This window comes from Triturus cristatus, chromosome 11, assembly GCF_964204655.1.
Source record: "Triturus cristatus chromosome 11, aTriCri1.1, whole genome shotgun sequence".
In the NCBI taxonomy this organism is placed as follows: domain Eukaryota; kingdom Metazoa; phylum Chordata; class Amphibia; order Caudata; family Salamandridae; genus Triturus; species Triturus cristatus.
The window spans coordinates 167668473-167681838 of record NC_140594.1 but is presented as its reverse complement, the minus strand read 5'-3'; the positions used below and the strand labels follow the sequence as shown (position 1 = coordinate 167681838).

Below are 13366 nucleotides of genomic sequence, written 5' to 3'. Positions count from 1 at the left end.
ATGTGCTAATCTCACTATCTTAACCTCTGATAAATGAGAACATTGTGGCTTAATAAACAACACACTAAACACCTGCCTCTAAAGAAAGTAATATGCCCACATCACACATGCTAGTATGCACCCTCTCACCCAAGTTGTGCTTGGACAGCACTTCCCTTATGTAAGGGAACCCAAAAAAAACACAAGCTCCACCAAAAAGAATGATAAACCATTACAGCCACCATAAACACAGAGCTATAACAAAACCAAATGTTCAATAGAAAACATGTGAGAGTTACAGGTCACTTTTGTACCTGAATCATTGTAAGTACATACATATATATACACACAGTGTGCAACAAAATTGAGTTTTCACCATTCCTCACAGTGTATTCCTCAAGTAGTACTGGCGAAATCCAGGTAGTCAGTAGATCCTACAACTAGAATTTTCCTCACGAACACCGCGTTGTCCCCGATCCACTGTTGTTAGGAAAAACTTTATTTAGAATGGTTGGCACTAACGAAGGCACATAGTCTGCCGCAAACAGGAACTACCAAATTGAAACACACAATAGCGGCCGCCAACCACTAAATGGCGGCACGCCATCGACGTCGCTGCAGAGTGACTCACGGTGCGTCCGCGCACCAAAACGTCCAAACGGGGTGTTCGAACAGCAGAGTAGAAGAGGCATCACCCAAAGTTCCACAGCAGCCTCGCGCAACGTCAAACAACGGTGAGTGGCACGAGCAGGCATTTTCAAATGTTTGAATGTGAATGGAGCGGTTAAAATGGCATCAGTAAAGCGCAGCCAAAACAGATAATACAAAATGATGGCTCACCTCACAAAGCGCCCAAAAGTCTCCAATTGTGCAATTGTCTCCACACCCCACCACACAACAAGTAGAAAAGGTCCAAGCTGTAGAAAAATACCGCACGCCAACTCAGCACTAAAGATTGCCAAATGTAATGCAGCGTCGCGTCAATCGCTGGGTAGAGTGCACACTTCACAAAGTCCCACAACAGTGCACACGCTGCTAGACACCGCCAATCCTGCGGCTGCCAACACGCGTGCAAGTGCCGTTCGGAGTGGATCTCCACTCCCTTGCAGACATAACTCACAGTCAACACGACCCGGAGAGCCCCGAGCATAGACATCCTCAAAGTTGGCGAAAACAGGACAATACCATAGTTCCATCTAGCAGCTTGTCGCATCGTAGCACTTGGTATAACAACCAGGACAGAACAACTGCACGTAGATGATTATTACACTCCAATTCCTGTGAGACCTTGATTGAGCATAAAACAAGACCACTAAGCCCAAAACTTGTGATTCTCCAACAGTGTACCACCATATTTGCCTTTTTCCCTAATGTCACTGTGGTCCAAGTAAGACGAAGTGAGACACCGTGGTTTTGGAAGCCCCTTAAATCGCTGCAACTGTCACTGTGGTTTTGGAGGCCTTCCAAATCGCTGCAACTGTCAATTACGGACCCTTTTGAACAAGATAATCACCACGTGTACAGCCACTGCACACTTTCCGTTTTTACATCCATTATATTGACTTTTTCTTCATTCTGTGGCTGGAACACCATATTCATTTGTAGTTTAACTACTCCTCCAACTCACTCTAATCCTTTTGTGGCTAACGTTGTGGCTGGAACACCAGATGCGGTTGTAGCTTAGCTACTCCTCCAACTCACTGTAGTCCTTTAGATATTTCTAGTATTCCCAGGCTGCAGTGTCCTTTTGTTTTGACACCTCTCTGTGGGCTGTCCAATGTTAAGGACACTGGTGGGGCTGGCGCTGGCTTTCCTGGGAATTCTTACTTTGTAGAAGTAGTTACTAGTAGGATCTCTTAGTTTCTCCTTGTTTCCTTTGAAGTTCCTTTGTTTCAGTGGTTCACCAAGAGTCTCTAGGGTTCAAATCCGCTCGTCGCCAAAATAAATGTTGTGATCTCTGTAGAAAGACACCTGGAGCCAGGAGGTATTCTTAAGCCATCTTTAATCAGTCTCCAGTTCAGGTTACATCTGTCTCTACTCCAGCCAGCCTAGTGTGGTACCAGCCCCACCAGGAGCAGCCTCCCTAGCTGTTCAGCCCATCATCTTCAACTGCCAACACTCATCCACTCAGACACCCAGGCATTCCATGCATCACAGGCACACCAACATTCTATGACCATCTCACGCTCTGGCTGAACAGCTAGTGGCAGCAGGGCTGGACTACAAGTTATTCAATTAAGTAGGATATAACAGCCTGCAGATGGGGCAGGGGGAAGAGCTCCCAAATTTAAAGACTGGCTTCTTGATTTTATATACGGTAAAGATCACCTAACAACCTATGCAGAACTATTACCGGCTACTTCCCGTCCCAGGGATATCTGGGAACCGCTGCTGTCATACCTACGGGAGCACAGTGAACGAGACGAGGGACCTCCTCCGCTGGTAGCTCAGGGGGACACCTCTGAAGTATAACATAGCAACTTCCCGCGTGGAAATTGTATAACGTGAGCATTGTGTGAGACCGGATAGCGTGCAGACCATGTGGGGCACTGGACTGTTTTTTATTGACGAGCTATTTGTGAGCCTCGGGCGGGCTTAGCAACGTGGTATAAGTGCGTGTTAATCCATGGAGCCACACAGATGTGAATGCACCACGCGGGTCCGAATATGTTTTTTTCATGCATTTAACTGCTTTCTGATATTCTTATGTACCGTGCAAAGACTGATTAATTCTGAAGCTATGGTTTATTTCGATGTTTGACAAAATATGATAAAGTAAAAAAAAGAAAAAAAGTGGAGTGTTGGCAGGATCAAGGTCCAATGAGGAACTAGTTACTGCACCAATCATGTTGTTGCCTATGTGCGGGACAGAGCCGGTGACCACTGCATGCCAGGGAAGGGATGCCGTGAAATGAGCTGTGCCGATCAAGCGAGAGCCTGTGCATAGTGTCGAATGCAGCAACCCCATATGTCAAGAGGGACCACTGTGAAAATGTCTATCATGCGGTAAGGGCCTTAACCTTGTGTGTCAGATGGCGCCACTGCAGAAGATTTCACCTTGCCAACTGGGCAGAAGCCCGTGTACTGTGAGATACCGTGATTCCTCTTATGCCAGAGGTGGGAGCATCAAGAACTAGTACCTGATCTATCATCTCCTGCCAGAGAAAAGATACTGCTGTGGGAGCAACTGTGTACCATCCATCACCCAGGAAAGGGTACCACAACCGGAACATTGCACTCACACCCCAACCAGGAGACGAACTGAACAATTACCATGCAGGCGGAGCCACAAACAACCTCAGGTTGATTCCTGTGCGTGACCGCGAGTGGCAGACTCTGCACTCCCTGAGTGCAGCCACCTGTGGCACTCACCTGAACTCAACTGCAGCTAGGCAGCGCTCAGGTCCTTCGGACGCTCCACACCTGCTGGTGTAACTAAGAATGATTTCGGGCCCGTTGGATCCGGAGGACCTTCCTGCAAGTTAGGACGGTAGCGCTGGAACATTATTGACTTTAAATTACAGTTAAAGTGGACTCTTCAGAATCGGACTGCTAGTGGGGAATATCTTGGATGTTACCAACAGTGAATTGGGAATAACCACTATCGCTAACGTGAGGAAGGAGTGGGACAGAAAATTTCCAAAGAAACACTAGGGACCCAACTTCAAAGGGGGGGACTCTATAATTGTTTGTGACTGTCGTATTTCTTCTTTATGTTGGTAGAGGTCGAAAATAAAATACTTCTCTTTTTTCATAAAAGTGAGTATTTGGCTGGACAATGATTTTTGCTGCTGTGCACGCATTGTGAATTGTGCGCCGGTGTTCACTCCGCTGTATCCTCGTTCCTCACCCCCTCTTAAGCGAGCTTTGGACTGCTCGGACCACGCAGACCCTGAGAGTCAAGTGTAGGAAAGGTACTTGGCCTAGTTATTCAGAATCCTTAGTAAGTCGGGCCCTAGGACATCAGGAGTAAAAGGATTCAACCCCCACAGTTCGGCCCAGTAACCCCTGCTTGCCTCGTGGCCCTCTGAATAGGGTTCAGGCACACCTTCTGGAAGGATGAGAGCTGCAAGAGAACGATATGGCAGTGTTCAGATGCAGATCAACAACAATGCTTTAAGTGAATGCTTAATTTCCACGACCAAAGCCCTCAGTGGACCCTTATACTAAAATAATCTGTCTTGTGATTATTTCAAAAAAGTTTAAGTTCAAATGGATGAGGTTATATCTCTGATCCTAAGTCATAATGCCAAATCGACAAACAATGTATATCAACAGCTCAAGAAAAATATCAAACGCTAACAAACCCAAGTCAAAATTTAACTTGCAGGCTGTAGTGTGATCATAGTGGAAAGCTCCTAAAAAGTAGCCAGTCAGTGGCTAAAGGCTGCTGTATTTGTCCATACAGAAGAACAAAAAAAGATCCTTAAACCGTCCAGGAAAGTGATAATTAATAATTAAAAGCTGAAAGCTCGAATTGAAGACCATCACACTCCAACAATAATACATATTCCAACAAGCATTGGCAAAGCCAATATGTCTTGCCTTTCAATGGTGTAACCTGATATTTTACTTTTCGATTGTTCTTTCCCAATGTGGTTCCCACATCAGCAAATGAACAACAAAATGTGTGCTTACTGATGCAGAACAACATCAACAAATACAAAAAACAAGCCATTGTTTTCTTTTTGAACTTTTAATTTACCATTCCACGGTGGCGGACACCAATCTGGGAGAAGTAAATTAGAAAAATATGCACAATAGTGCAATAACTAAAAAAAGGATGCCCTGGTAGAAAATCTGAATTGCTGTGCCCTTCAAAAGAGAACAATGATGGCATATAGCAAGGGAAGAGTCGGTGGTGGTGAAGAAGAGCCATTGATTCCGGAGCTAGGGGCGGTGAAACAAAAGAGGAACTTGGGGGAGGAGGGAGGGTTAAAAGTAACATTTATAAAAAGCAGAGAGGGGTGGTGGTTGCAATGGACGGATTGAGGGTGGGGGTGGAAGGCAGGAGCAACGTAGAAAGCTCTGGGCTTAGATTTTAGTGAGGGAGGGAGAAGCACAGAAGCGAGAGCAAGAAACACTTGCACTCCTATCAAGTAATTAAATAACAAATAAAGAAAGCTCTTTGAATAGAAGCAATCGAAGGATACAAGTAATGCAATCAAATAATGGTAAATAAAGTATGCTCCAGGGGATGGAGAAATACAAGTAGAGGACAAAAAGCCATTGAATAAGAAGCAAGCAAAGAAGATTGACAAGAAAGCCAACCACTGGTAAACAAAGGCTTGACATAAGGCCAGATGAAAGTATTGGTATTGTCCACAAAAGCTTTCCAACAATAACAACAAGATCTCAAAAGGACAGAGAGGCCCAAACTGTCTTTAGTTGCTGTATATGAGGAGACTGAGTAGTGTTTTCATTAGAACACAGAATCCACAGGGAAGGAGGTACGAGATGTTAAAGGGAGTAGGTGAATAACACACATGTCATCGGTCTACAAGGGAAAAAGTATACTTTCTGAGAGGTCAAGCTATGGAGAGAAAGGCAGAAATATAATTATTCAAATGTTGCAATCTCTTTGAAAAAGGGCTAGATTTGCACAAATGTGAAGAAAATGTATTTGAAGATACTAGAAGAATAAAAAAGCATATCAGAAATAAATTTTTAAAAGGCTCTTCCTCTGTCCTTAACAAAAGCAGATAATTTAAAATCAATACTCAATATACAGGAGGACACTGAAACGGGGGGCAGTGCCAAAAGACTGTTTGCGCTATACACATTTTCTCACTTACTCCATGTATTATTGTATCAATGATTGTATTTTATATAGCAAACAGTATACATTTAATTATGTTCATATTAATTATAAACCTCCCAAAACAGAAGGTTTGAATTAGCCCTCAATGATTCAAACTAATAACATACGGGTTAAATACAGTTGTATGTTGCTGGTGAGTAATTTTACCAATATTGGACCTTCTGGCCTGTAGGCTACATTAGGCTCTCCACAATAAGCACATTGACCCACTGAGCATGGTGAACAGGATTCAAAATTGTGACCTACAGTACACTCACATCTGAGTTACCATACTAATACTATAGCTCAACACATACTGGTACCTATTGTATTTGACCCTTGAATTCCATTAACAAACCAAAAAGCCAATGGCCATTGGTATACTTCCATATCCCATTTACTCCCCTGTAATTATGTGGTCACACTCCTAGGGATTCTAGCAAATCACTTTACACTAGTACAACAGGCAGATTTTTACAAAGGGGCTGATCCTTGGCGAGAAGAGCAGAGATAGGTTTGGAGTGTACCAGATACTGAACATAGACTAACGCTATTTACGAATGGCTGACAGCAGAATCCACCTCACCTACCAAGCACAAGGTACAGTGTCATCAAACTTACCACAGTAAAATAGAAATCGAGTGGTGTCAAAGAATTGTCTAAAAAAGACGCAAATAGAAGCAGGAAAAGTGAACATGTGAATATACAACCAGGGTGGGGGTAGGAGTGTGGGAGGCAACAAGTTTTATCCACTTTCGCTGCATTTTCAAAAACATAATAATTTAATTTTCTTTGCCCAACAACACTCTTGCCCGAGGTGTGCAGATGGCGATTAGATGGACGGGAGGACGGTGGAAGTAAAAGATGGGTTGTGCTGGAATTATATGTTCCTGAGATTGGGGTCCCAAGTCATGAAGGGTAGATGTGCAGATCGCAAATCTCTCAGTGTCTAAATACGACCACACAAAGAATCATTCCTTGCCAGTTGCCATTTAGCAACTATTTCTTCCTGAGGAATGTACCCATCTCGGCATGCCCGGCAGCTACATGTAACGTGTTCTGAAGTTTAAGTACCATAGTTCGATGCCACTCTGATCATTTGGTTTCGCTCCTGACTTCTCCTCTCGTTAGTGAGACAGCTCAGTAGACTCAACTGAAGATCACAGGTTCAAGGTTCACTTAGCCCTTAATCCTTCCGTGTTCGATGCATTGAGTACCACTGAGCTGGTTATTAAAAATTACCAGTAATCAGTACCTACAGGTGAATCAAACTGTGAAGCCTGCCATGTGACTGTATTAATAATTTAAACACTTTGGTGCCCTAGTGGCTAGGACTGTGTTGACCCCAGTGCCAAAATGCAAAACATAACCATGCCTGCAGCTTGGGTGGGGGTTAATAACAATGACTTTATGGAGCTAAACAGACCATTCCAGAGTAACATACACTACTTAAGACACATTGGCCAATGAACGTCTTGCTCCATGAAAGAGCCAAGTCATTGTTTTTGAGAAGCAACAAAACTAACCATGGCGCAATAGCAGAGATGGTGAGCAATGAAGCAATGAGTGGGGTAGACAGTCAACACAGGGGTAAGAAGAACAAACATGAGAGAGAGCAACACAGACTATAGGAAGGAGGAGAAGTAAACAGACAAGAGAGCAACATGGAGCATAGGAGGAAGTAAGCACATGAGAGAGACAGTTGGAAAACATATGCACCCTAATTGACTCAAGCAAAAAGTAGTTCCCTAGAAGTGATCAGTGGAAGCATGCAAGAAAAGAGGCTATTCTCCAAGGAAGAGGAAACACACGATGAGCAATGTAAGCCGTTGAAAATGTAGCAGCCAATTGAGAGGGACAATAAAGTCAACCAATGGTAAGCAATGAGAAGACTATAAGGCCACTGAAAGATCTTGGCAAGCTGGCAATAGGTCTTCGTCAAGCAGACTCTGTAGGCCCTACCCAAAAAATAATTCAAACGAACCTTGGTCAGTACTAAGAAATAAAACTCTGGTTTGGCTATAAAGGAATTTTGAACTATGAATGATCAGACAGGCCGAAATCTGCTTGCTGTGTAAAAGAGATGCACCCATACATGCTAAGCTGAAACTAGAATCTAAGATCACTTTGACATACTCACGCTCCACTCCCCTGCATTTATAAACTGTAGCTGCAGACATGCCTTTCTCCTTCATCTATTGCCCGTAAGTAATTTAGTCCACCTTCAAGTTAAGGCAAACAGTGGGTCTTTCATTCCCCCCCCCCTCCCCCCCCCCCCAAGGAGGGACAGTAGGTTTTAGCTCGGTCAACAAACTAGTTTAATAATGTACAATCAGAACATATGACTTTCATTTTTTGTTTCATTTCCCTCGCCCACTCCACTCCTCAATCCTTCTATACCCCCTTCCAGCAAGCTTTTTCTTTCTCCACTTATTTCCCTTTGTACATTATTTTAACTTCACTATAGATGTAATTTTCCAGAGACTTTGCTTGATTGAAAGATTGATATAATCCTAAATCAACCTAAAACAAACTCCATATCTTATTTTAAACTTTGCTGAGGCACCAAAGGCTACCGAGGCTCAAGCATCAGTTCTACATAAACTTGAAGAAATGATGGTGGATAAAAAATGTAATCTGTAAGAAACATTTGATAAGCAAGATGAAATCTGTGGCAGCATATTACTATATAAAGACAATCATTACAATTATTTAACTTTGAAAAGTTTCAGTCCCTGTTCAACAAGGCCATGCCAGTAAGATTAATAGTATGGTTGCACAGTGTAGCAGGCAGACAAAATGGCAAGGTTATTGAAAGTATAATTAATACCTTTGGCCATACAATCTCCAGATTGCAGTTTTTTGTGCAATACTAATATCGATGAGCTCCGAAAGACTGTGCTTCCAATGTAAGAGATCAGAATCTTTCAAGGCATCCATGAGTTTGTTGGCTGTCTTGCCTGCAAAAGCTCTCTGTTGAACTAAGGACTGTATACCGAGAGATGCCAAGTACTAAAGTGGAGATGAAAAAATAAAATAATGAGTGCAATGAAGCCAAGCTGTATACAGAAATCTTCAAATTACTACGCTCTGCATGCAACCACCTCCTAAAAATATGAATCTATGTCTTTACAATGCTGCAATTACCACACATGGCTTCTCCATGCAGCCTTTACCACCCATAGTAAGTATATATTCACTGAAAAATACAAAGGTTAAAGTACTGTTACAGTTAGATGAAAATTTCAGTGACAATGTAACATTTTAAACTCTATAAACCAGTTATAGTTATTTCAAGCAACTATAACTTGTGCGCCCGCCAGGGTGAATAGGACTGCACCTGCATCTGTTGCAACCAGGAACACTAGAGTGACTCCAAGAGCTAGTTGATTAACCTCCTGACTACAGCCTTAGGGACAGCAGGCTCCAACAACCTAGAACCCAGCACCTGGACTCTGCCATCTGTGAGTCTTACCCTGCCAAGTGATATAACTCCAGTCCTGGACCCTTCGAAGTGGGTATGACCGTGCTCTGCAATCACCATCTGTGGATCCGGCAGAACAGACATCTCCTCTGCTCCGCAGCGCAACCCGGAGAAGAACAAATGCATCAACTCTGCAGCATGGACTTTCCCGGGGCAAGGACTTTGCATCACCTTTGTTGCACAATGCATCCCTGACGCAGGCCCTCGTATCGCAAGCCCCTCAGACACCAGCCTCGACGACGACAGAACTCCACATTGCAAACCCCACAGCTTCCTCGGAGCCAACCGGTGCGCAACACATCTCCGACCAGGGCCTCGCATTGCCTCAGCCGTGCGGCGAATCCTGGACATGGACTTTACAACTCTCCGCAACCAGGATTTAAGGTACTCTTTTTCAGCAGACCTTACTGGGTTCCTTGTTGCCAGTCCGCGCTCCGTTGTGGTAGTCCTGAACTTGTGACTTTATCCCAGTCCAGCGCAACCACATAACCACAGTCAATGTTTTGTTCTTTTTTAATGCTATTTTCACTTAAATCTTTAAAACTGCATATCTACAGTTCTACTGACTGGATTTTTGTCATTTTTGTCTTGATTATTTATTACAAATGACTATTGTTATAACTTGGTATGGAATTTTCTTGTGCTGAGTTTTCACTGTTTTACTGTTTGAAATGCTGCATAAATACTTTACATACTGAATCTAAGTTAAGCTTGACTGCTCTGTGCCAGGCTACCACAGGGTTGAGCACAGGTTAATTTGGGGTTTGCTAGTGACAGCTTTGTGGTTGCTGCTTGAGTAGGGTTTCACCCCTCTCAACCTGTAACCCAATTTCTTGCACAGATCTATCATCTTCCTCTAAAAATCACCAGCATTGCTTTGTTTTTTTTAACTCTTTTTATTGCATATACGACTTGGAAACATCACCCAACATACATTTAGGTACAAGTGTACAATAATTCGACCTTTTGTGCCACAACCAATTTTTTAGCATAGCTGTACATCTTCGAGGAACCTGCAATTTTTTATTCATCCAATATTCAGTACAATGCATCATTCAGCTATCTTTCGGCAAGAATACCCTTGGAGGTAATGTACAAAGATTCCCCCTGAATTTGTTCCATCCTCCCCACACTCCCTCCCACTTCTTGGGGCATCCTCCATTCACATAAACTGCCTTTTCGGCCACCATGACCCAATCCATGTCACTGCACCATTCTGCATATGTTGGCGGATTTTGCACTCCCCAGTGTTTGGCAATATTGCGTTTCGCTATCGTCATGCCCAGTGTCGCCCAATTTTGGGCTGTACGATTGAGATCTGTGGCTCCCCATATGTTTAGGAGGCATCGTTTGGGTTCTGGTGGTACCACTGACCCGTGTTATGGTTCCCAGGATTGCTTCTGAGTAGAACTGGATGCTAAGGCACTCCCATATCGTATGGAAAAATGAACCTATGGCCCCACAGTGTCGCAAGCAGAGCTGGGTGTCAGCTCTCCCCATTTTGGTTAATGTTGCCCTAGATAAGTATATCCTGTGAAGAACCTTGAGCTGCACCAGTCGCAGTCTAGAGGGTATTGCCACTTCCCGTGGGGACCCCAGAGCTTCTTGCCAGTGTCGTCTAATTCCCCAATGTTGGCCTGCCATTTCTCACAGAGACTCAATGTGGGGTCTGTTTGATTGTTAATTAATTTCTGTTAAGTTAGGGAGATGGCCCTCTGATCAAAACGCTCCAAAGGCAACCTATCTTCCAGTGGCGAAGCCTCTGGGAGGGTAGTGTCTGGTGTAATGGTGGCCACGAGTGCATGTCAAATTTGGAGATAGCAGAACAGTTCCGTGGGTGTCATGTCATACTTTTCTTGAAGTTGCCTAAATGGGATACCCTTCTCCTTGACCCAGGGATCACCGACCTTTGAGAAACCTAATATTTCCCACGGTTTGAACCCTTTACAGCTGCTCAGTCTACATAATTTCCCTTTCTACCAGAGAGGGGTAAATTAGGTCATCATGTTATAGCAGCCCAGTTTTCTGAGGACTGTGTGCTATATATGGACTGTGTGTGTAGTGGGTCCCAAGAGGTCTGTCCTGCGGGTCTTGTTATATAGTGCCCTCATGACCCCTCCTTCTCCCAACACGTATCTATTCAGGCGGAATGCAGGTTGAGTCTGGGGAGCGTGAATCCACTGGTTGAGAACGATGTGCTGGAAGGCCCAATAGTACACCTGTATGTTTGGGAGTGCTATACCACCATCATACCATCCTCTGACCAATTTGTTCATGGCTATTCAGGATGGTTTCCAGTCCCATAGGAGGCTGCGCACTTCCGTTGAGTATTTTGCAGGGCATAAAGACATCTGGGTAGTGCCAACATTTTAAAAAGTGCAGCTCTTCCAAGTAGAGTCAATGGGAGGGACTGCCAGTGTTTGGTCTCCCTATGTAATCTCTTCAGGGGCTCTTGAAGGTTCTTATTCATAAAATCTTCTGGGTTTACTGTGATGAAGATCTCGAGGTATCGGAAGCTGTCCTCCACCACTCACCTCACAGCCCCTAGGCATGACTGGAGGGGGGCCGCTCAAAACATAGGATGGACTTACTCCAGTTAATTGTATATCCGGAGTACCTCCCGTAGGTCTCGCATATGTTCAGTAGTCTAGTTAGGGAGTGAATCGGGGATGCCATATATAGCAGGATGTCATCTGCATACAGAGATATCCGGTCCTCCCACTCCTCCATCCATCGGTGTACGCGGAAAATGGGATCTCTCCTGACCCAGGCCGCCAGCGGTTCTAGCACTAAGGCAAAGAGGGGTGGGGACAGTGGGCAAACCAGTCTTGTTCCAAGTCCTTGGGGAAATGTGTCGGAGTCCGACGTTCACCACCTCCTGCACCAGTGGTTTTGTGTATAGCAGCCGTATCCAGGATCGAAATTTGGGCCCTAGCCCCATATGTTCAAGGACAGTAAAAAGGAATGGCCATTCAATCGTGACAAAGGCCATACGCGCGTCGAGAGAAAGGATGATGGCATCTTCCTGGATAGTATCTACAGCCTAGCACTCCGTGAAGGCGATGTAGGTTAAGCTCAGTGTTTCTGCCCAGCATGAAGACAGATTGGTCTGGGTGCACTAATTTAGTGAGGAGGGGGGGTCAGTCTGTTGGCCAAAACGTTGGCCAAACTTTTTGCCTCCGCATTGAGCAATCAGCTGGGGCGGTAAGAGGTGCATTCTTGGGCCGGTTTCCCCGGCTTGCGGATGGTTACTATTGTTGCCATGCGTTGGTCTCTAGGGAGCTCTCCCTCCTCCAAGCTGGCCTCATACATGTCCAGTAGGTGTGGTGTTAATTTTGTCGCTGCCTTTGTATACAGTTCAATAGTGATACCGTTGAGTCCCAAGGCTTTCCCAGACTGTATGCCACCTATAGCTATTGGTATTTCTTCTGGTGTAAGTTTGGTCTTTAGTGATTGGGTTTCTTCTGCATGAAGTGTGGCGGTGTGGATATCTCTGAGAAATCCAGCAGCACACCTGGTGTTGTCGTGGCTACAGGGGTATAAATCTTTTCATAGTGGTGGCAAATGCTTCCACTATATGTTGCGAGTCCATAGTGACCTCTCCCATGTCAAGTTGGAGCCCAGCCACCCACTTGTCGGCCCGTTCCCATCTATCTAGCCAAGCAAGGAGCTTGCCTGCTTTGTCCCCTACCTCATAGATTTTGTGTTGGGTGGACGATAGCTTATGCCAAACACATGGATAGACCCTAGGATTTCTATATAACAAAATGATTGTGAATTGGTAACACTCCCTTAAGAGAATCCAGAAAATCAGCGAGCCGGGATGTTGTTCGGTGTTGCTGTCTGAGGGGCATCCGGTCAATTGAGTCATTTAGAGTAGTGTTGAAGTCGCCCCCTAATTACCAACATTGTTAATGTAATGTATATTTCAGTATTATACAAAATGCAATGTTTAATAATAGTGATTATTGTAATAAAGTTTTAATTTGAAAAAACATGCCTGTGAGTCTCTTTTAATATTTTAATATTGCAATTTGAAGGCTGAAAAATGACATTTTTTTCAAATAAAACTAACATGTCTCAGTCTTTCTTTTGACATTTAA

At 44.2% G+C, this 13366-nt stretch overlaps 1 protein-coding gene across 1 annotated transcript in view; it reads right to left on the bottom strand.

Annotated features, from left to right (window-relative positions):
- ANAPC5 (anaphase promoting complex subunit 5) overlaps window positions 1–13366 on the bottom strand; it is a 148009-nt gene that overhangs the window by 54175 nt on the left and 80468 nt on the right. Inside the window, exon 10 of the mRNA XM_085633322.1 lies at window positions 8610–8791. Within this exon, the coding sequence (XP_085489448.1) occupies window positions 8610–8791 (182 nt within the window). The remainder of the gene's footprint in view (window positions 1–8609; window positions 8792–13366) is intronic.